Source organism: Lissotriton helveticus, chromosome 6, assembly GCF_964261635.1.
Source record: "Lissotriton helveticus chromosome 6, aLisHel1.1, whole genome shotgun sequence".
In the NCBI taxonomy this organism is placed as follows: Eukaryota; Metazoa; Chordata; class Amphibia; order Caudata; family Salamandridae; genus Lissotriton; species Lissotriton helveticus.
This window is the reverse complement of record NC_136067.1, coordinates 649318482-649343290: the sequence shown is the minus strand read 5'-3', so window position 1 is coordinate 649343290 and position 24809 is coordinate 649318482. Positions and strand designations below refer to the sequence as shown.

Genomic DNA, 24809 nt, shown 5'->3' with positions numbered 1-24809 from the left:
TTTGTATTGCCTTCACAGAAGGCACTTACTCATTGATGAGTAAGAGCCTTCTGTGAATACCAAAATGAGTAAGTGCCTTCTGTGAATACCAAAATGAGTAAGTGCCTTCTGTGAATACCAAAATGGTAGTAAGTTTAGGATTTTGTCTTAAGTTAGTTCTGTGAATCGGGCCCAGATAGTCCAAGCATCGCAAAGTGGTAGACAGCCCCTTGACCCCAGCCAGAAGGCAAAGATCAAATAATAAATTTTTTACCTTTAATAAAGTAATGATTTCTATATATTTTTAACTCTTTTGGAGATTCATTTTTTAAAAAAAAATGTTAAATTGACATTTAATAATATGAAGTACATTGCAGGCCATTGTAGTCTGGGTCACGTACTGTATTGTGGCAATAACAATGTATTTCACAGATTCAGTCCTATTGACCCTCCCCCCAAATTATGTTTTCTATCAGTCTTTGTTTATTGAAGATTACTTCCCTATTTCAAAGTCTTTAGGGTGAATCATTATCCCTCTTCATCGCATCCATAACAAATCTCATTCCCCCCCCACTAAATCTGAATATATTCCTGGGACATCCTTTAATTTGGTAACTTACCCTCTCTGCCCCATCTACTAATCCATGCCTGATCACTATCTTTCCTTTTTAGGGTGTGAGGAATTCTTCCCCTCATGAACTATCCTTCTCTTCGCTATCATAAATCTTAGGGTAATAAGGGTGAGTTTGTGCTTGGCCGGGTCAACAACATTTGGAATGTCCAGTAAGACTAGTTGTAGAGTCAACTGTATTGTAGTGGCAATTACATCTGAAAGTTCGGTCCCCACTTCAGCCCAAAAGACTTCGATTTTTTTGCAAGTCCAAATGGCCTGGAGGAAAGTGCTTGGAAAAATGTGACCTTTCCGTATTTTAAGCACTGAGAATCTGCTACCGGGATCATATTGTGTAACTGATTCTTAGGGTAGTAGCCTCTGTGTAGGATATTCATTGTATCAATCTGAGGCCTGCTCAGATTGCCACTTCTCTTTGGTGCATCAAAGCAGACACCCAGTCCATGGGTCTGATTGAGATTTTTGCAGGTCACTATGTCGCGCATGTGACTAATTTCCCATCCACCTTATTACAAGTGCAATATTCCATATGACATATGTATTGATGTGTACAGCATATCCATGTTGTTTGAAACAAAGTAACCTATAATTAAACTCTAAATCAGACTCCTTATCCTCATGAAGTCCCATGCCATTCTCCCATTAGGCACTGAGGTATTGTTAGTAGTCAGGTGTTGTTGAGTATAGTTTTGTAATTGAGACTGCCTCCTTGGTTAGCAGCACAGTTAACGGCCTGTATTCAAGGAGATTTGCTTCTGTAAGGTTGGGTCAGTCTGAATAAAGGAATGTTAAATAAAAGTAGTGCTGCTGTGTTTTTAGTCTAACCATTCACAACTGATAGAAATAATGGTGCTTGATGTGATCATGCTTACTAATGTCACCCTCTGCCAACAGTTGTTGTCCTATGCATCAAAGGATAAATGAAACTATTGTGCCTAGAGTTATATTTTATAAAGGTAACCCACTAAAGCTAGATCTTTTGTTAGTGTCAGAATGTTTTGAATCTCGTATCTATATGGTTGAGGAAACTGGTACTTTATGTGACATCTTGGAACTGATTATTAAGTAGAACCTTACCATTACATATTTTTTTCTAATCAGGGAACATGCCATTACCCACAGACAAAGAAGGATATCGGACTAAAGGGGATAAAACAGGTGACAGGTTTCTAAATACTTCTGCAGTTGATAACACACTGTACAAAAGGGGGTGGTGATGGACGGAGCATCTGAGCCAATCAAACACTCACACCCAGTCAACAGATCTGGGTTTAATCCATCACCGTTCTTTAGCCCACTCTGCCACCCCAGTTCTGACATGGCCATATTCAAATCAGTCTGACCCTGTGCCTCATGGGAACAGTGTAGCCCGAACTGCCAAGCCATGCCTTCCCTGGACCGGAATCAGTTCAGTTCAAGTTCAGTTAAAATCTTTATTTCGGTTAAAACAAACCATAAAAGAGTCATACAATAATACAAGAGAATCTCTTAAAACATCCATCAAGTTCGAGCAATATCAATAGCTGGATAAGAAAAACAACACATGAACGAACCATGGCCTCAATCCAAATTCATCTCTAAAGGGACACACAGTTTTATTAAACATTAATAATTAGAAGCGCACTATTAGAGTCAATCCATCAGGTTTGTGCAATGCGAGCATAAATGGGGGGAGGGAATACAATATTAAGAATTTAAGACAATAAATATAATAAATAGTGTTGAAAGATACCAGGTGCTATTATTAATTAATGCTACTAGCATTATAAAAACAATACAGTATTAAAATCATATACAGTTCAAAGGGTGTTACATCCATTACATATTGAAAGCTGAAATGTATAAATAGTGCTTCAATAACAGACCCGCCGCTCTACACTTGGTCTCGTTCGGTCAGTTTAGTTTAAATACTTAATGACTTATCCTTACTAGACCAGCTATTACAACTACAATTTTAAGCCTCGTCTTTTTCGGACTATTGCCACCGCAAGGAAAAAGCGGCTTAAGCTGAAGACGATGGTCTGGGATGTGTCACCTTTGAACACTCTTTCCACTTCCTTAATATGTCTGAAGCCTAAAAGGCGACAGATAGGCTTTATCCACTTTTTCCTAATATGTAGGTATGCCGGGCATAAGAATAAAACATGAGCCTCGTCCTCCCTTGTTCTAGTATCACACAGTTCACAAGTTTCTAGCAAAACATTCCCTGTAGAACCCTTATTACAAGCCCATTTTGATGTTAGATTTGATTTGTAAAATGCCATAACAAAACTTTAAATACAATGATTTTGCCATAGTAGGCAAAATTTCATCCATGAAACATTCAAATTTGCTTTCAAATTTCACATCAAGGACCTTGAGGGTGAGTGCTCCAATTTTTGAGTTTTATAGTGAAAAGTTTAGGACGTGTTCCCAGTACCGTATCCGCAACAATTATTTACAAGATAGAGTCAGGGAATCAGGGTCTGTCCAATAATGGTATAGTCCCAACTTTAGGAACCAATTTTCAATGTGGATCAACCATGCCAACCGAGTCGTATTCTTTATTTCCATTAGTTCTTTTAGTGCTTCTCTATAGTCCACTAATTCGTCCATTGACCACAGGCGAATCCAGTATAGCAATGGACGTAGAGTAGCATGATCATCGGAGTGGTGTACATTCAAGTCCCGAAAGAAAGGGATTAAGGGGGTGCAGCGTGGTACTGCTAGTAATTGTCTAAAGAAACTATTTTCATGTACTGAAAAAGCATCTTTAGCTGCATAGCCCCACAATTCTGCCCCATATAGTGTGGCTGATTGGGCTTTATATTTGAACAGCTCGATTGCAGGCGATACGGCTCTAGTATAACTATTCCTATGCCTTCTGGCTATAGGTGCCAGGTTTTGTCTTAAAATTAATTTAGATTTTTCAATTTGCGGCTTCCAGTTCATTTTTGTATCAAGTGTAATACCCAAATATTTAAAACTGTGCACATGCTCGATCTTTTCATTATTAACAGTAAATACTTTGTTAAAACCCTTGTGGGGACTGATCGTCATAAACTTTGTTTTGGACGAATTAATTTCAAGCTTCTTGTCCATACAATAAAGTCGGAAATTATTAAGCAGGTTCTGTAGTCCTTTTGGGGTCTGGGAGATTAAAATGGTATCGTCTGCGAATAGCAAAGCCGGTACAGCTTGGTCACCCAACTTGGGAGAGTCATGCTCGCAGCCCAAGAGGGTGTCCGGTATGTCATTTACATACAGAGAAAAAAGAGTCAGCGCAAGCACACACCCTTGCCTGACGCCTCTCTTTATGTCTATTCGCTCCGTTAATTCTCCATTAGGGCCCCACCTCAATTTTGCGTAATTATCCTCGTGTAGCCGGATAACTTGTTCAAGAATTTCCCCGGGGGCGCCCAAGTTCCTTGATGATGACCACAACTTTCCACTGGGGACAAGATCAAAGGCCGCTCTGAGGTCCATAAAAGCCACATAAAGGTGAGAGTTCCTGGTATTAATATATTTCCATGTTAAGCATAAAAATCTAAAAACCTAATCGACAGTGCTAATTTTCCCTCTAAAACCAGCCTGGTATTTAGTTAAAATAGAGTTTTCCTCAATCCACGCATTTAGCTTGCTTAGCACTTGACAAGCAAAAACTTTTTGAAGGACATCTATCAGACTGATAGGTCTGTAATGCGCTGGGTTAAGTCTGTCTCCCTTTTTAAAGATACTCACGATTTCTGCGCCCCGCCAGGTCTCAGGAATTGGGGCACCTCTCGCAATTTCATTTCTGAGAAGGTTGATGTACGGGGCCCACAGCATGTTCTCATGTTTCCAAAGGTCCCCAGGTATTTTATCTGGACCTGGTGCTTTCCCCGATTTCATTGCATTTATGGCTGTTATGGTATCAGTCAAACTAAATGATAAGGGTGTCATGCTTATGTTTGGTCCTATATCTTCTTCCATGCACCTTTGCTCATTTCCACCGCATGAGTATAATGCGGAGAAGTGTTTAACACAAATATTTTCCTCTAGGAACAAGTCCCTAGACGGTGTCCCTTCTTTCTTGCCCCTAGCTATGAGACCCCAGAAAGAGGACTGTTCTTTTAGCTTGCATGCTTCCAGTAATTCAGACCAGACTTTTTCGTCTTAGCCATTTTTTGCTAATGTCATTGTTTTTTTGTATTGCTTCCTTTTTTCTCTAACAGTGGCTATATGTTTCCCTTTTACAGCTGTTATTAGTTCCGCTTTGGCCTGGCGGCATGCTTTGTCATACCAAAGTCCATCCTTCGGGAGAATAATTTGCCCAGAGCGTGCCCGTTTAGTTGCTTTAGTAAGTATCTCACTAAGCTCCGGTATCAATTTTCCATGCACCTCTGTTAAGGAGATGCTCTTAATGTTACCATCAGCTAGCGGGGACATGAGCTTTACATAGAGCTCATAGATTTTCTTGGTAATACAACCATTTCCCAAAACAACGGGCCATTTCAAGGTCCTACGATTGTTAGACTCTAAAGGGTCAGAGCTCATGTTGTAAGTTTGGGGACTACCTCTGTGGATAGCTTAAATAATGATCTTGAAAGGGTCAAAGAGAGAGGATAGTGATCACTCTCTATGTGATCATCCACCGCCAGATCTAAAGTCATTGACCATAGGCTTATTGAGATCATTATATAGTCCAAATAAGTAGCACAGCAACCCCGTCTAAAAGTGGGTTTGCTCGGGCAGTCTGACGGTAAGCGTCCGTTACAAGGACGCAGGCCGTGTTTCACTGTCATTATAAATAGTTGCAAAGCCCCCCTTGCGCAAGCTACTGTAGGGCTGGCCTCGACGCCTGGGATGTTATTGGCGTTGTCTTCCAACTCAAAGGCATTTTCTAGGCCGGTTATGGGTTCAAACTTCCTATTGAAGTCACCTCCTATGATAAGCATGGTTTTTTGATCTAAACTAGAAATAATATTACCTAGCTGAGCTATGGACTCTGACTCCTTGTTTGATGATAAGGGTCTGTTGTAGATGTTAAAAATACAGACCTCCCTGCCCTTAACATCTTTAAACTTTATGGCCATAATATTAGGACTATTGCAATCTATTTGCTTATAGTCAATTCCCAATGTGATCTTTGCCCAAATGATCAGGCCACCAGAGGGTCTTCCTTTATTTAGATTAGTTGCAGGTATATGGAAGGATCTGTAGCCTATTTTAAAATAATTTTCCACCCCCCATGTTTCTTGAAACAGAATGATATCGCCATTGTCGAAATATTCATGCCATGCGGGGTCACTCAAATTTTTCCTCATGCCTGCAATGTTCCAAGAGATTAATTTGACCTCAGCATGGACCTTAATGCCCAGTGTATTGTGTTCCATATTTGTAGCCCCTTCCATCGTCGCTATTAAGGGATTACCATTTCCTGACTGCTCGGATTGGGGTCTTCAGGAATAATTCGTAATTTATTGGGCTTATCCCCCATCCCCTTTGTGGATGCAACCCTTGTATCAGCTAAATTCCTGCCTTCATTTTCTCCCAGTCAATCAACCTCCTCTAACCCATATAGTCCAGTAAAGCGGTTTTTAGTGGCTAGAAAAAAATTAGTGTTAAAACCACCCATCATCTCTTCTTGCGTCATGGATTGGCGGGCAAATGGTAACATAGCCTCCAAATTGTAAAAATAGGTGATGTCTTGTGTACCAATTGGACCCCTGTCCCTGTGGTATTGTTCATTACAGATTAGTCTTGCTACATGCCTGTCCCTAAAATGTACAATAATTGCATTCCCGGGTGTATCCTTTGGTCTTCTGCCTACCCAATTGACCCTTCTGACAAACAGGACTTCTCCATTCACATGTCTAGGAAGCGGCCTGTTCCTATTTAGCCAGAATATCACTTGGTTTTTTAATTCTTGGTGGGATTCAAGTTTTTCACCAGTTCAGGAACACCAGTGAGAACTACTACATATGGTAATGACTCTGGTGGTAAGTCAACAATAGCCAGTGAGGTTTTCGGACTACTGTCATGGCTGTCTTTTATTTTGGCTGCGCTTTCGAAACTTTTGGAACTAGTACCCCTCCCCATCTCACGTTTGCTTACACTAATGGTGGGGCCTTGTGCGCTTTTGCCAGGAGCTGTTTTTGTCAGTTAGTTATTCTTAGAGCCATTTTGCGTCGTGGTCTCTACTGTTTGCACAACGGCTTCACTAATTACATCTCCTGGTGCCGCTACAGATTCCCTAGGAGGGACCATGGCGTTCTCCATTCTCCCTCTGGCTGCAGATGTTATCAAATTTTTTAGAGAGAACAAATTATCTAGAGTATACTGTTCAAATCTCTCCAGCCTTTCATTTACCACTTTTATCCTCTCAAGAAGGGGGAGAATCAAGGATTTTACAACATGCTCTATGTGGGCAATAGATCCTCCAACTTCCTGAGAGGTGGAGGTAGAAATTATTTCCCCACTGTCATTTGGAGTTATTCGACTATCACCCAATAGGTCAACATCTGGCAATAATGAGGTCCTGCCTACAGATGGCCCTGGCTTCGGGTTTATAGGATCGGCAATCTTGGGTGTTTTGGGATTTCTCCCTTTCTGTGTGGATTCTGTCCTTTTCCTCTTTATAATTCCTCCAATATTGGCCCGCGTCTGAGGATAAGAGTTTAAGGTTTCGCGGGGAGCATCTTTTAGAGGAACCCGCTCCACTGAAGAGGTCTCATTGGGGCTTAATCGGCTTACTTCCTCGTTAATTAATAAGGTGGGAGGCCTGTCTAACACATTTGGGGAGGTGGTTTGCATTAGGGGCCCCAGGGATGAACGTCTGATATACATAGGTTCCTGTGAGAGGCGCCGTTCCGTGACAGCAATTTCATACTCGAGGACCGAAGCCGCCTGGGTAATGAATTGATCCAGCGTGCCACTCACTGATCCTCCCACCCCTATTTTCTTCCCCTTTGGCATTGTTACTGAGTCCCCAACAGAGATCAAAATCCACAACAACAGTTAACAAGTTACAAACAGATGGAGATTGGGTTAAAATGGCTTACAGGGAGGAGGAGCCTAGCTCGCGGCCGTAATGGTCGCCCTTTAACTCGGCTCCCGCAGCCCTCCGTCCTGATTGCCTATCCTGTCTTCTATCCTGTCCGGGGACGACACATTTTTGGGGCATTGGAAACATAACGGCTTGTTTGTACTTACCATCCGACCCCGGGGTCTCGGTGTGCAGTGGCTCCGGAGTTGTGGCCTCTGAGAGATCGGGGCCTCTGCGAGACTTGGACCGGGACCTGGCCGGTGGGATCCGACGGCTCTCGGCCCCGGCCGAGAGCGAGAACCAGTGTTGGGAGCCGATGTGCGAAGATCCCGGCGATCCTGACCGGGGCCTGCCCGGGTGGCCGCACGGCCGACGTGGGTGAGAGGCCCGGGGACCTGAGTCTGTGAAGGGGTCTCTCCCCGCCGCTGCTTTGTCCGACGGCCCTGGTCCTCGGGACCCGGACTCCGCTTGGTTGGGGCACCGGTGCTGGTGCTGGCGGAGACCCGTCTTGGGCGGATATCATTTTGGCATCGAGGCCGCCCTTGCTGGGACCCCCAGAGCTTGTAAAGTCCTACATTTGAGAACTGTTCTTTCCGGGGGTCTTGGTGAGTGGCGATTGGGCTGATTCACGAAATGGCGGCCGACCCTCTGAAACGAGAATCACCCTGTGGCGGCGGGCCCGTGTTGCCTATTGGTGTGGGGAGCGGATCTGGTGGACGTGAGCCGACGGTCAGAGATGTCCTGGAAGCCCTGAGATCCCTACACGCCTCCCTGGCCCTGGGCGTCTCGGTGGGGACGCCACGATCTGCCGCCATTTTGGGCGGCCATTTCCTCTTGTCGCCCTCTTGTTTCGAAGACTTCATTGCCTCGCCCCCCTCGATTGACTTGAGTGTCTCCGCCACTGATCAAAGATCGTGTAGTGTGTCGGTGACTTTGGGGCGCCCTGCTTTTCAAGGTTCGGACCCCGGGGACTTGGATGCTGTACTGCGACCCTGTTCGACATTGTTGCCTGAAACTATTGATGGACTGCCTCCTGTGCCTGCTTCGATGACTTTGCCTGTGTCTATAATTGGGGCCACCTCGCCCGCTCCAGTGGCGCAACTGAACTCCTGTTTTTCATTGCTCGTGCTGCGATATTTGATGCATCGATACTTTCTGTTTGGACTATTGCTCCCTTGTGGATCTATCTACCCCCCAAGTAACTATGCTTGTCACCATCCCACTCGATTATATGCTGATTTCGTCTTTAGTATGTGGTTTTACATTGCCATGTGGTGGGTGGGATTTGTCGCTCGAAAGGGTTGGGGGTGAAATGTACGACTTCCGTTTGATTCCCGGTATACGATTTCGTAGCATAATTGTTTTTAATCGTAGAAAGGTGGGAGGTCCCCTTCTCCTACTGTTTTGTGGCGCGTGATGGGGTGTCGTCCTGGTCTGTTTTTGACTGTGCTTGTCTGGTTGGGCGGAGGGCTGCGGCCGCCCGTTCGGATTATTATGGTTATTCTGCTCCTCCCTCCTGTCTTCTTTTCTCCGCTTTTCTTGCCTTTTTGTCTCTTTCTTCTTTCTTACTTCTCGCTATATTTCGGGTTCTGGTTTAGGGCGACAGGCACGCTGTTTGAAGGGTGGGCCATAGCCTTCTACAGGGGTGCAGGGTGGGACGGGTGGGTTGGGCTCTATTTTTTGTTTGTCTTCTGGTTTTATGGCCCTTTTGTATCTCTTTTTCGTGAGGCCGCGTCTGTCCCGACCTCCTATGGTGTGTTTCGGGTGTGGGGTGTGGCGTCGTTAATCCTCCTGCTCTGTTTCGGCTGTCTTTCTCCCCGATCGCCATACCCCCACTTGGGCCGCTACTCCTTTTGTCTCCTGTCTTCCCGCCACGGGGGGCCTGTGTCGGCTTGTCTTCTTCCTTTCGTTTTTCATATTTTCCTATTTTCTTTTTATTGTTTTATTTTGTCTTCCCTCCATTTTCCTTTCCCTTCCTCTTCCCCTTCCCCACTTCGTCCCCCCCCCCCCTTTGTTTTTCCTTCCTGTGTCCCAGAGGTTATTATGACGGGCTGGTTTTGATGCATTGTTTTTCCGATCCCTCTGTTCTGGCTTGGTAGTGTCTTGGGTGGCGGGCATGTTACGAGGATAATGCTCAGGGGCTGATTGTATCTCACGTATCCTGATTTTCTTGACTGCATTGTGTTGTCCCCCCGATATTTTGCCCCCATGCCCCCTTATTAATGTTGAGGTTGGTTTGGGATATCGGATGCCTCCGTATTGAAAGTGAGCCTGTCATATGTCTTCTCCCCATATTATAAAATTAAGCCTTATTTACTCCTGTGTTTTAGCCCTTTGGTTTCTGTATCTCTTTTCCCCTTCTGTGATTGTACGGCCTCTGCTTTGTATTGATTGATTATGTAATATTTGCCTGGTGACTCCTGATTATTTTGCACATTGCGGCCGGCCGGCTTGGTTGTAGGCCTCAACTTGTCTCACCTTTTGATGTCAATAAAGGTTTAAAAAAAAAAAAAAATAGAATAAAATGGCTTACAGTTCTCCCAATGTTAGGGGGGTGGCCCAGGCCCAGCCTTGGCATGCCTTGGACGGCCGTAGACGGCCCGCCCTTTGCCCGGGCTTAGCCCGGCGCGACCCGCACGCGAACCCGCGACGCGGGGGATGCCCGTGAATTTATGCGCCTCCTGGCGCGGATGTTGGCGGCTTCCGGCCGCAAAGGCACCTGGTCGTTGTAGTCCCCCGCGGTCCCTCCCCCCCGCTGCGGTCGCGCTCTGTTGGTGTGGAGCTGCGGCGGCAGGGGGAGACCGTGTGCGGCAATGCGGACTCTGCGGGAGAGAGAACGGGCTCCAAGCAGAGCCCCCAACAGTGTTCGGTCCTCGGCAGGGACAACAGGAATGGCTGCAACAAAAGAACAAAGGTAGGACCTCCTCTCACCTCCAAACCAATCCTCCACACAGATCTCAACTGTCTGGGCGATTGATTTCCAGGGGAAGGGGGAGAGGTTTACCTCGCTCACGAGGTGTTTGTTAGAAGGTAAGGGATGACTCTAGGAGGGAGGTAGGTTGGTCAAAAGGAGCAGGAATCACAGGGCGTCAGAAGGATGACCTTCAGTAGGTCCCTAAAAGAAAGTTTTAGCGTCCAGAATATATGTCCTGCGATTCCATTTGCCCCAAAGCAGGAAAAAACACCAAACCAAAAGTCTACGAATACTGGGCGTGGGAGGCGGCGCCGCGGGCTCCTGCCGTGCGCCTCTGGGAAGAGAGAACCACCACAGCATGCACTATGAAAAAAAATGAACAATGCTGCTTTCTAGTACTAGCAAGTGGGTTCACCACAAAGTCAATGTATGTGCAGCTGGCTCATGAATACTCAAAAACAACCAAAATGACAGCTGGAGGATTAAAGGTACGCGAATAAGGAACTATACCATAACCTTGTATTTTCAGCTCCTCGACGTTTCACGTTGTCATAGAGGCCGTGTTAATTCACCACTCGACCTCTGCCACATTCATGATTCAAAATGCAACTGTCAATGTTATGGGTTTCCACAAGCGGCTCCTGCCGTGTTCATTTCCCAGCAGCTTCTGCCGCGTTAGTGGCTAAAGCGGCAATGGCCGCGTTTGTGAATTACTCGAAGCGGCTCCTGCGGCGTTTGTAGTTCCAGCGGCTTTCTGCCACGCATGCCAGCCAAGTATCACGCATCAGGCGTGACTCTAACGCATTTCAGTGTGGTGTTCCGCATCACCGCACTGAAATGCATTGTCACGCATTTTAATGCCAGTGACTCGTGTACCTGCGCTGAAGTAATTGGCCACACCAGGCTGTTAGAGGCTGCTTGAGGTTCTCCAGGCTTCAAACAGCAATACAAGGTATACACAATACCAGACTTCAGACAATGCTGCTTTTGTACTATTTCCATGTTTTCACTTCTTGCCCATGGACAGAAAACACATTTACATTTTTGCCAGAAGTGTCATCTGGTGTATTTATGCTTGGTGTGTAACTTGTCACTCGAAGGATCACGCAGGCACACTGTGTGACACTAGATATATTTATGCCAGGACATCAGGGCAGGCTCTGGTAAAGCTCAGATCCACCACACCTCTGAATGCCTCATGTGCACCCATCAATACCTCTTATACATTGGTGGGGAATGTTCCAGTAAAGATGTGTTCTCTACTAAACTGTTGTCTTGTATTGCCAGTAGGACTTATTGTACGGCTTCGCTCTAGTGGTTCTACATCCTAAACGCAGTTCCTTGCTCTTTTTGGTGTTAATTCTTAGCAGAACCATGTGACCTGCTTTCTAGATGTCCATAGCTACCAATGTTTTAGATTGCTATGTGTAACATTTTCATAATTTCATTTTAATTATGAGTCAGCCACCGCAGGCGTTTGCAGTAAGTAGTTCTAAGACCTTCTCAGAGTTTCCCCTTGCTCAATTGGGTCTAATTTCTAATATTTATATGATTCCCTCGTCTAAATTGCAAGACTTTTGCTCGCAAGACAGTGTCACTCATAGTCCTTGAAATGTCACTCATAATTACACTAAAATTCTGAAAATGTCACACATAGCAATCTGGAACCTTGGCAGCTATGGCCGCGTTTGTAGTTCCAGCGGCGTTGCGCAGCGTTTGTAATTACAGCGGCAACGGCCACGGTTGGGGATTAACAGTAGCGGCTCCTGCCGCCTTTAAAGTCTTTAGCGGCTTCTGCCGCGATCGTAGTTCAAACAACAACGGCCGCGATGGAGGTCTCTATAAGCGGCTCCTGCCGCGTTAATCAAGGGCGCTTTTAGTTTGGTCGAAGACGATGAAATCGGGAGTTGCGCTTCGTGGCCCTCACCGCAGAACCGAACCCGAAGGTCCCTACAGCCCCTCGCTGAGGTTCCGCAGCGCTTTACCCAAGCATTGGCGCCTTACAGAACCGGTTGACATACATTTCCTGAAGAGAGCCACTTCCAGGACGACTGCTCTTGTACATGCTCCATTCTCCTCCCCTCCCGACTTGCAACATTTGTTTTTGAAAAAGACACTCTGTCCCTTGGAGGTCCCGACCGATGGTCCCTCAGTGAAGAATGCACCCCAGAACAATACTTGCACTCCTGTCGAGAGTTAACAATTGTGGGTGAAGATGTTGTGCACACAATCCTTCCCGTAAACACTTTCTCCTGGCACCACACTACTACCGTATCTCCGAACTCCACACCACATGGGCGCCCAAGTTTCCTTGAGGATCGAGAATGACTGTGGTCATTTATCCCAGTTCATGTGAGGTTGTCGTGGCTCACTTCAAGCTTCCTAAGACCGGTTTCTGGCATTTCAGCCGTCTTCAGCCAGGCTTGCTTGAATCCAGTGGCAAAGTGAGCAAGGGACTCACGTCTTAGCATACCCTGCCAGCTTATGGCGAACAAAGCAGTACAAAAGGGGGTAGTGATGGACGGAGCATCTGAACCAATCAAACACACTGACATATTTAAAGTTCCAGAAATAGTAACAAGTCCTACTGAGGATGTAAAGTTCTTTGGTAATTTACCATGTTCTATGGAAGCAAAGTTTCATTGTTCAATAGCAGTTTTGTAACTGTGCAAAGGGCATACCTAATATATCAAATAGGTTACAAACTGCAATTGACAATGTCCCTATTGCTAATAGCTTCAATTAGGAGGTACGTCTCCTGAGGGAGAAGGGCTGTCGTGGAATGTATCCCCCAAACACAGTTATATAACAACAAGAAAATACTCAAAACACTTTATGGGAATTAACTTAATTGTGGGAAGCCCTAACATCTGTGTATATGTGTACAGCAATGACCCATAGATTACAAAATAAACTGGTTGGCAAGCCCTCACACACCCGCCTAGGAGTCATGCTTCATCACTGGGCTGGCGCTTCTGTCAGAAATGCTTAAAGTGTTGAATGGGCTCCCTGATTGTGGGGAGTACATTTTTGGGAAGAGGATGCGGATCTGATAAGTTGGTTAAAAATCTCAGGCTCTTCTGGAACAAATTTGTTTATTGCTGGAGGGGCAAAGAGATCGTTGAAACAAATTGGCAATGCAAAGGATCTACTAGTCCTCCAGAATCATGCCGGTTGACATCTTTCAGCGTCAGTGTGCCCCCAACATAGGGCCCGTAGCTTTTATCAGGATCTGCTCCCAGGTGTCCCGTTCTCAGACCCCTGCCCCGAGGTCTTGTCATGGTTCACCATTTGATCTATCATGTGGCTACTGTTTTATGGTTAGGGCGGCGAAAGATATCTTTCTGCTCCCACAAACCTTTCCGGGCACTGATTCTGACATAGTGTACAGATAACCTCTAAATGCTGCAGCCCATGGGATAATAGACCATTAGTGCCTGTGGTAACCAGTCTTCCTATATTGGTGACTGAAAAGAAATGTTGCATTTAAAAGGTTGGGTTGGGGTACCTACATTTCCTTCCACCTTACTCTGCCTTGAGAACCCATCTGGTAACACTGAAGAGTGTATGGCGACCGGTTGCCCTATATATCTCTGAAGAAAATGGGAGGAATCAAGATTCAATGGCTGGTCATCATGTGCCGAAATGAGCACAAATTCACGATACAAACTTCTACGGTAATCAGGGCTGAATTTGGGGACTAACCTCCACTGCTTAGGATGGAAAGGGTGCCTCAGTCTCGAGCACATACTAGTTGGCCAATGTTCTTTGTGTGCCTAAAGAGTGTTTAGCTAAGTTATGTTATAACTTTCTATAGTTTGCAGGTGATATCATTGCCATGCTGCCCAACTCCTGGTTGAATAAATTGATGTAAATGTCCGAATTACATAACTATCTTAAAAAAAGTGATGGAATATATTTATCGCAGTGACATTTTGCAACACGTACTAAATGTAGTCAGACATCTCGGACGGCTGTCACATTAGCACATGTTAAACACATGAGTACCTTAGCTGCAAGTCTGTGCAGCAGTGGGAAAATATCTTCATAGAACTTGATCTGCGCTGCCATTTCAATGTAGGCATCCCAGTCCTTCAGCTTGTCATTCCAAACGAGGCACTCTGACCAATACTCCCCGATCTGCCCATGAAAAAAGATAGGGTTAGACAAACAAACAGCATTCATGCAATCGTGTGTTCGTGTGTGTGTAAAGATGTATTGGTTTTTCACAATATTTCCTTACCTTGACAGTGTTTTGGTGTTCAATATTGTTGGTCGATATTTCGACCACAATATTTTGTGAGATGTCAATCTGACCTTAATCAAGGAAAGGACAAGCAGGGCCAAAAACCACTAGCTGCTGAGCACAATATATTTCACTTTAGGGCTGCAAACATAATGGCTCCAATTGTGTTTAGGAAAGCATATTTAAGAAGCCACTAATGCATTTTAGTCGTGGATATATTATATCAGATTACTGACTAGCATCTTGGACATCAGATAATCACATCAGTGATAGTGCTATGTGGCAACATTTCATCACACCTGATACAGTGAAGGCTAAACATAAAGTCATTGGACACTACATGTATCAGTCAATGAACATTTGTAAAACGACAACTCTTTTAGCTTGAAAGCACGTTGCAGGCCCTGCCAAATAAACATCCAGCTACTGCATCTGCAATTCTGCACAATAGGCATCTTCATTGAAAAGTACCCACCAAATTCTCACTATATAAAAAAATACCTCAAATACAGGAAATCTTTGTGTGCAATTAAAAACTTTGTCACATATTCATTAAATACCAGCATATGCTGGGCACCAATTATTTAAAGAAATATTGGACTTTCAGGTCTCACATTTTGATTGGACGGACCAAAATCTACTAACACCTTACCAATACATTCACCATAAAAGAGTGAAGTAAGATATCTACATCCATAGTAGAGACACCAATGTCACCTTCTTAAATTTCAAAACAAACTTGGCAAATCTAAATCTAAGGAAAATCCTGCCACAAATGTGAAACCCTTCAGAAACTTTCTATTACAATTGCGATGAGTTTTATGCACAACTTTCCTCTCTTGTTTAATGTAAACTCATCGATAAGTAAGATCTGTACTAGCAAAGAGTTTTGTTGAATAATTCAATCTGTTTCTCACAAAAGTACTGAGGTTTTGGACTGTGACATACACCTGAAATGCAACATGGAAGCTGTGTGAAACCGTTCTAAGATACAAGGAAATCTCTCTCAACTACAACTCATAATATATTAAGTCTGGATGTAAAAGAGATATTCCTAACAGCTCAAATTTTTAATAGGCTTCTTCAGTTTCCAATGGGTAGGGGAAATGCTTGTTTGAGAGTTTTCCATCTGACCTGGCTCGGTCATCTTTTGGCTTAAGAGGGAAATAATTTACTTTTACAGTACTTGGATAATGTTTCAAGATTCAAGCCTGATGGCAGGAAAAGGATGAGCTAGAGGTGAACAACATTTGATGGTGCTTTCAGCTTCATAAACACTTCTTGTGACTGACAACCCATACTGAAACTGCTGTGAGTAAACAACGGATAAGTTAACAGGCTTATCATCCAAACATAGTACATTTCCCCAAATCATTTACTCAGGATTCTGGCCTTGTGTTATCCTCCACTGAGATAATTATTCTGGGTATCCCTTAATAAAGGAAGTCACACTGGGTTTTTGTCTAACAAATGAAAGCAACTATCTCCGTGTGACACAATACAAGAAGATATGAAACAGCAATGGGCTCTCAAGTTCAGTTCAGGCAAAGAAAATAGACCCCCCCAATACCAGCCTGTACATGAGCGTGTGACCGCATGGCAATCTGAAGATAATAGCAACCAAGGAAAGGAATTTGCAGATATTTTGTTTGGAATTGTAGTGATCCCGGAAAGCTTGCAGTGACTGGTTGCATGGAACAATATCTGCTATTCCAGTTTTAGGACTTTCAGTAGTGAAATCCAGGCACATGTGAGAATCCAATGAGCAGGAAAGCAAAACTGGAAGCATTGGCTCAGTTTCCATTGGTTCAAACCCTCAGTAGGTGCACCTGGCACAGACAATGAATGGTAAACGTTGTACAGTTGCAGGCAGGCGCGCAACACCCATTGGACTCAAAGGCTTCAGCCCCCCCTTCCTGTCGTGCGTGACAACCTTCGGGCACACACACAGCCGCACCCGAGCACTTCACAGGTCTTTAAAAGACCATTTGCATGTTAATGAGGCCTTGCTGTTGTTTCACCCCTTCTAAGAGCTCCTGTTTAAAGTTTCAGCCCCCCACCGAAATTTTTCATAGCACCCCCCGAAATTTGCCTCTAGTTGCGCATCTGGTTGCAGGCGTAAATGATCAGTGAAGTCGGAGCACAAAATACTTCAGGAGCTGGTCAAACCTTGCATACAGTTTTTTCTGTTTAAAAAGGACTGTTACAAGGATTGAGCTGTGCCAATCTCGTAAAGTGTATCCAAGGCACATTTAGCTTATGACAACTGGAGAACTTTGTTTACCTGATGAAATAGTTTAGACCCATTTAAACAGGGACTTTGGAAGTGTTACTTGTGCCTAGAAGAATACGATAATATGTGCCCAATCTCCAGTCAACTTGAGTGCTGGAAGACTGAAGCAGACTGTAACCCGTGTGGAAGATGCACTGGATTGGTGTGGATTAGATTCCTTTGAGTAACCAAGCTGCAACATTTTCTGTAAGTAGAGGGGCTCACTCTGGGCATGCCCTGAACTCTTAGGTAAATGAGAACCACATATTTTTTACCTAACTTACCGCAAACATAAGTTTAAATATTGACTAAGGACCACTAGGAATTCTCTATTTATCATGTTCATGGTTGACCAGGAGCTCCCAGAAAGAGTGTCCAATTACCTGATGAGGCCACAACTTTCACGTTTGCCCCTTTCTGAGCATTTTTAATTTTCTGATTGACAGTGATCTTTTGTTGAACCTGTCCAGGCAAGGGCCTCAAGGTAAGTCTGGGTAAATATGTTTGGCTTCTATAATTTGTCTACGGTACAAGCCTAAGGGAGGTACACCACCTAGAAACTGATCGCAAATTATGTTAAGCTGCGCTATTTTATATAAAATTTATAAATTGAGAGCAATGTTCACTTTGGCATCTTTGTGCTTTAGGATTAAGATAACATAACTACTGACTAAAAGAAAAACTAAGTAGTAACAAATACTAAAGGATAACTAGACAGGTCATTATAAGTTTCTAAAGTCTGATATGACAGATTTCTGTAGACAGCTGGACTTGAAGAATGCTCCAGGATTGTAGCTCCAGCTATCGAAAAGGCCGATCGACAATATATATATATATAAAAACAAATGTATGTCTGTCTGTTTGTCCTTTATGCATTACTACACCATTCATCCAATCGCCATGAAACTTTGGGAAGTTGTTGAGTACACTCTCGCGAAGGTTTCTGGCATACATTGTTTTTTCAATATTGGCCCTCCAGGGCCCTCATAATCTTTCGAATACTGATGTACGCACCAGATGGAAAAACAACAAATCGTGTATCCACAAGCACTTGAATAAATAAATAGAATTAAAACACCATTCATCCGATCGCCATGAAACTTTGGGAAGTTGTTGAGTACACTCCCTCGAATGTTTCTGGCATAACATTTTTTTGAATATCGGACCCCCAGGGCCCTCATAATCTTTGGAATGAGGTTCTTTAATTTTGACTCCATCTTACATTTGTCATCAATTTGTGTTGCCTTTACACAAACTGCTCTATTCATGAAGTGTTTCTGCCCTTTGGACTGCAATGTGTAGAAACCCCCCCTCTGTCCTTGCTTTGAAAGCAATCTCAGACACTAGCTGGCCTAACTGCATACAGACATGTTCTGCCATTACTGATTGACCTATAAGTGCTGTAATTGATTGACTTATGGGTTGGGCAGAAACACGACGTAAGGGGGACATTCTGGTTACATGATGTTTTTCTTGTGGCTAATATTTTGCAGATCTTGTATGTCCATATTAGGTATTTTGTATGCTTGCAGAAGCTAGGACTGCCCCTTTCTTTTATTCTGAGTTTGTAATCCTAAGCATATAAAAGACCTCTGTGTTCTGTATTCTTTAGACTGCCTAATTCAGGTGCTAAAGGCTCCTGTGTGTGACGTAGTCTCACTTATTAAGTTTAATAAAGATGTCTTTTAATATTTCAGCTTCTGTGCCAAGTTCTTTTGTATTAGTGAGACCCCTGAGAATGAAGATTTCTGTTCTTCAGATGGCGCGGCCAACGCGGGCTTAATCAGAGAAGTGACTTTCTGTGGGAGTGATCTTGTCAGGAGACAGAAAGCTACTGAGGAGGACAAGACAGGATTCTACTAAAAAGGTACTCTGTGCACAAGGATTCTGGAGATTCTTCGTCTCTGCAGCCCACTGTATTTCTGCTCTTCCTGATTTTGATCCTCCACATGATGTCACTCCTGACTGAGAACCCTTTTTGGCGTGAGTATTAAAAAAAAAAAAAAAGAGACCGTTAGGTCATTTAGAACTTGACAGTTAGAATTTGGATAACCTTTTGATTAGTAAAAATAAGAAGTACAAGTGGGTCGCTCCCACGACTTTGTTCGGTTTCTTGGTTTTGATTTGGTTATTGCAATTACCAAAGCCGAGGGGTTTGGTTTCTTGGTTTTTGATTTGGTTATTGCAAATTACCAAAGCCGAGGGGCTCGTATATTTGCGAGTGTATTGGTAGAGATAACCCATTGAAGTTTGAAGCTAGATTAGTGAGCTATAAGATGCCTAATCTTAGCAAATTTGGGACTGTAGCTTTGGAACTTTGGAATTTGTGTTGGCCAACTTTGGATTTGTATAGGTTTGTATATGCGAATTGCAATTTGTGTAGACAGGTAATGAGGAGAATGTTCTCTATTTGGTTTAGTTGAACGGTGCACGTACGAAAAGTACATTAAGCACTATTTTGATTATAATATTGTATATTTTGCAATATTTTTGGGCATGCCTGTTTAAAAGCTCACATAAGAAGAATGTGTTGCTTTATTTTGGAAGGTACCATGTTGTGATGTGAAAGTAAATTAGCCGGTTTCCCTAGAGGGAATATCTAAATAGGTTTAGATTTACAAACATATTCCTTCCTTGGTGATTTTGTATCCCCAGGGAATTAAAATATGGACATAATACATACAAGTATTCTTTGTTCTGTGCAATTTTATGAATGAAGATATGCAGAGCGATTGTTGGTGTTCTGCTAGTCAAAGCTAGTAAATTGAGTGTATTTTCGCTTCTTGGACATACATCAGTCTGTTGGGCTGTTTTTGCAGTCTTTTGGAACACAATTGAGAAGCGTTTCTTGTAAATATGACTTACAACTAGTATTTACAAATGGTTTGGTTTAAGTACAGTCTGTGGGCTGTCCTTTATTTCTGTCCTGAGTATTGATATGTGGGTTAAATGTGTGTTTAAATGTCTATGTGGTTTTCCCATTAGTGCAATTTCTGTAAGTGAATAGCGATGGCACTATTCACGAAATGCATGGCTAAAAGCGCGCCGTATTGTGTGTCCTGAGTATTTGACCCCTTTCTGTTTATGTCTGAAATGAGCTCAAATGTGTGTTTGTGTTTCTTTTTGATGTTTTCAGTCTATTAAGCAGGATGTCTAAATGTTTAAAAACTAAAATGTAAATTCACATTCACTAGCAATAAAAAGCCCCCAAAAACGAAATTCGGTGTTTTGCAAAAAAAAAAAAAAAAAAAAACTTACAGCATTTTCCTTAGATACATTGTGTTAGGTATTAACAGGCAAACAGATCAGCTGAGGTAAATTCCTGCTGAACTCAAAATATTATAGAACACGCATTGATATGTTTTAGTTTGAAAAAGACTGCCAGCTGCTCATGTTACAAGCACTTAGAGACAAGCTAAATAAACAGGAATATTTATTCAGCCAGGATTTTCCCCTCAGTTGCACAGGTGAAAACTTTACATTTCAGAATGTTGTTTTAAAAAGGTTCCAAAACTAAGGTTCATTATTTTGTATTATAGGAAGACATTTTGATTAAGGGTTTTCCTCTCTTTAAGCATTTCTCTAAGCATATTCTTGGCTTAGTTACTAAATAATAATTAACCCATGTAATGAAGAAACATTTAAAAAGAAAGAAACCGTAACAGATGCTGAAAGATAGGGCAAGTCCAAGGAAACTAAAAAGTTAACGATGTCTTGAACATTGATTGGCAATCTCAGATAAAGATCAATCAGGGAAATTGGCTTTGCAGGTCAGTTTCGGGTGACGAAAGTTAGTTTCTTACAGTTTAATCTGGTTAATGTGTACATGACCTGGGGAGGCCAGGCCACTTTGTTCGTCAGCCTAAGTGGCACAAAAAAAAAAAAAAAAAAAAAGAAAATGAAGTCAGATTCAAGGAATTACAGAGCCTTAATATGTGGAATTATCAAAACTGATTGGGTTATAAAAATCAGTGCTACAAAATTCGTTTTTTACTATTCATGAAGCTTAATACTTATACTGTGACCTCCTAGCATTATAATGTAATTTAAGGTATGGTATACTGCATAATAAGGACATTAGCATATAGAATTTCACTTGACCAGGCGTGAAAAACTCATTTTTCTCAGGATTTCCCGGAGATATGTCCAATGTCCAATCTCTGCGATTTGTAAAGGACATTCTGAGGATGATTAATATGTAACATTATTATAGGATATTTATTTTTTAGTGCCCCAAATATCAAAGTCGAATTTGGGTACAATTTGGGCATTTTTGCCATTTACAATAGCTTTAAAGTGCTTTAGGCTTCAGTAAATGCATACATTTAGGTATAATACAAATTTGCAGGTTGTTCCCATTTGGGTTTCCTTTTAAATAGGTCAGTGAGCCAATGTGCCTGGTGCAGAGGTTTGAGTTTAATATCAGGGTGGAAGGTTTTAACTTTTGCTGGACCTAACTGAGCCTTCATCCATTTAAGGTAGATGAAATGAGTACCATTGCTAACAAGCATTTGTTTTAAAAACTGGTATGTGTGTTATTATGTTCTGCGAATTAATCACAGTAACTGTTTTAATAATCTAAGCATAGAAATAAATTGTAGCCCCTAACAGGAGTAATATATATATCATGTGTTTTTAAATAGGGTTGGTTATTGCAGGTTAGAAAGAGTTGGGAAGGTTTTTTTTGTCTTTTTTTCAGCCTTAGAGTGAGGAAGAGATAGAGGGCTGAGGAGCCCGCAAGGCAGATTTTGACCTTAAGGTCAGTGAGGTAGGATAGGAGTAAGTGTAAAGAGATGGAGAAATTATTGCTTGGAAAAGCAGGGCCTCAAAGGGTGTTGGCGCACGGGACACGCAGAGTGTCTGTGAAAAAGTTTTTGGAAAGTTAAAAGGGTTTAGCATGTTTTCAAAAGATGGTTGTTACAGTTGATATTTTGTGTGTTATGTGCAGAAATGTGTGTGCGTTTTACATATTTTTGCATTTTATCCTTTTATGAATTGTTCCTGGTGAGGATTTTAAGCCTGACAAATTAAGCAGGCCTGAATATTCTGTCTTGAGCTGCAGGTTCACAGTGCATAAAAGTGCATGCAATAGTGTTGTGTGTCACCGCTTATTTACATATGGTATTGTTTTGTCTATGCTTTTTGTGCTTGATATACGCAAGTATATCTGATGGCTTGATATGTGCGTTTTGTGTGTTTTTTTAATGCATGTTTTTGTTTCATGTTGCTGCTTTTTGATACTATTACAAGTTTACCTGTGTTGTGAAGGGATATACATGACGATGTGTATCCTGTACAACAGTTGGGTAGATTTGCTCTGACACTAAATATCACAGATAGACAGACAACACTTCATCAGTGTATGTAAAATTTGGCTATAATGGTATTTGAATGAAAATAAAAAAGAGATATACAGAATCAAAGTGTGTCATCTGCAATTAGTCACGATACTGTCCTCTTCCCTTAAAGGAACAGGCAGCCCTAAATGTATATATCCTGATTGGACGTAAGAATAAATTATAGATTTGTGACTCTTGTACATGGTGACCTAATTTCTATCAATCAATCAATCACAGGCATTTATATAGCGCACTACTTACCCGGAGGGTCTCAAGGCGCTAGGGGGGGGGGGTGCTGCTACTGCTCGAATAGCCAGGTCTTGAGCTTCTTCCTGAAGGAGAGGTGGTCTTGGGTCAGGCGCAGGTCGGTCGGTAGGGAGTTCCAGGTCTTGGTGGCCAGGTAGGAGAAGGACCTCCCTCCCGTTGTCGTTCTTCGGATGCGGGGGACGGCGGCGAGGGCGTGGTTGGCTGATCGGAGGTGTCGTTTGGGAGCGTAGAAGTTGATGCGGTTGTTGAGGTAGCTGGGGCCTTGATCGTGTAGGGCTTTGTGTGCGTGGGTGAGGAGGTGGAAGGTGATTCTTTTGTTGACGGGGAGCCAATGCAGGTCTCTCAGATGTCCGGAGATGTGGCTGTGTCGTGGGATGTCGAGGATGAGTCTGGCTGAGGCGTTCTGGATCCGCTGGAGTCTCTTCTGGAGCTTGGCGGTGGTTCCGGCGTAGAGGGCGTTGCCGTAGTCCAGTCGGCTGGTGACGAGGGCCTGGGTGACCGTCTTCCTGGTCTCGGTGGGGATCCACCGGAAGATCTTCCGTAGCATGCGCAGGATGTTGAAGCATGACGAGGAGACGGCGTTGACTTGTCTGGTCATGGTGAGGGAGGAGTCCAAGATGAAGCCCAGGTTGCGTGCGTGGTCTGTCGGTTTGGGTGCGCTGCCCAGGGCAGGGGGCCACCAGGAGTTGTCCCAGGCAGAGGGTGATGATCCAAGGATGAGGACTTCCGTCTTGTCAGAGTTCAGTTTCAGGCGGCTGCTCGACATCCACTCGGCTACGTCTTTCATCCCTTCGTGAAGGTTGGCTCTGGCGGCGGCGGGGTCGTTGGTCAGGGAGAGGATCAGCTGGGTGTCGTCAGCGTAGGAGATTATGTTGAGGTTGTGCTGGCGTGCGATGGCCGCAAGGGGGCTCATGTAGACGTTGAAGAGTGTTGGGCTGAGCGAGGAGCCTTGAGGGACGCCGCAGATGACTTCGGTGGCCTCTGATTTGTACGGTGGTAGACGGACTCTCTGTGTTCTTCCGTTGAGGAATGAGATGATCCAATCCAGTGCCTTCTCCTGGATTCCGATGTTGCTGAGGCGCTGCACTAGGGTGCGGTGGCAGAGAGGTCCAGGAGGATGAGGGCCGCTGTTTCTCCGTTGTCCATCAGGGCTCGGATGTCATCGGTGGCGGCGATGAGGGCGGTCTCGGTGCTGTGGTTGGCTCGGAAGCCCGACTGAGAGGGGTCGAGGGATCCATTCGTCTCGAGGAAGGCGGCCAGCTGCTTGTTGACGATCTTCTCGATGACTTTGGCTGGGAACGGGAGGAGCGAGATGGGGCGGTAATTCTTGAGTTCGGTGGGGTCCGCTGTAGGTTTCTTGAGTAGGGCGCTGAGTTTGGCGTGCTTTCAGCTCTCCGGGAAGGTGGCGGTGTCGAAGGAGGTGTTGATGATGTCCCGCAGGTGGGGTGCGATGATTGCGTCGGCCCTGTTGAAGACGTGGTGAGGGCAGGGGTCGGTCGGAGATCCGGAATGGATGGAGTTCATCAAGCGGATGGTGTCTTCGGTGCTGATCGGAGTCCAGGCGCGGAGGGTGGTGGTGGGGGGCGGTGGTTCGGTTGTGACGTGCGTTGGTTGAGTGCTGAAGCTGTTGTGTATGTCCGCGATCTTGTTGTGGAAGTAGGAGGCGAGGGAGTTGCAGAGGTCTTGTGACGGGGAGATGTCGTTGTTTCCGGCGTTGGGGTTGGAGAGCTCTTTGACGATGTTGAAGAGTTCCTTGCAGTTGTGTGCGTTGTTGTCCAGCCGGTCCTTGAATGCGGTTTTCTTAGTGGCGCGGATCAGTTGGTGGTGCTTCCGGGTGGCAAGCTTGAGGGCGGTCATGTTGTCCGGTGTTGGTTCTCTTCTCCAGGCTTTCTCGAGGGCTCGGCAGTTCTTCTTGGAGCTCTTGAGTTCGTCGGTGAACCATGGGGCCTTCTTGCTGCCGGGTCTGCTAGGCGGGGTCCTCAGTGGGGCGAGTTCGTCCGCGCAGTAGTTGATCCACTTCGTGAGGTTGTCGGCGGCCTGGCTGGGGTTCGTTGAGCTGGCGGGGGGGTGCTGGCTCAGGGAAGCGGCGAGCTGGTCAGCTGTGATCTTGTTCCAGTTTCTTCGAGCAACCGGTTGCTGGTGGTGGTGGATCATC

At 44.1% G+C, this 24809-nt stretch overlaps 1 protein-coding gene across 1 annotated transcript in view; it reads right to left on the bottom strand.

Moving 5' to 3' along the window:
• The window catches only part of LOC144762435 (dynein axonemal heavy chain 5-like), a 1437549-nt gene that overhangs the window by 939354 nt on the left and 473386 nt on the right, over positions 1-24809 (bottom strand). The window contains exon 36 of the mRNA XM_078647616.1: positions 14539-14670. Within this exon, the coding sequence (XP_078503742.1) occupies positions 14539-14670 (132 nt within the window). The remainder of the gene's footprint in view (positions 1-14538; positions 14671-24809) is intronic.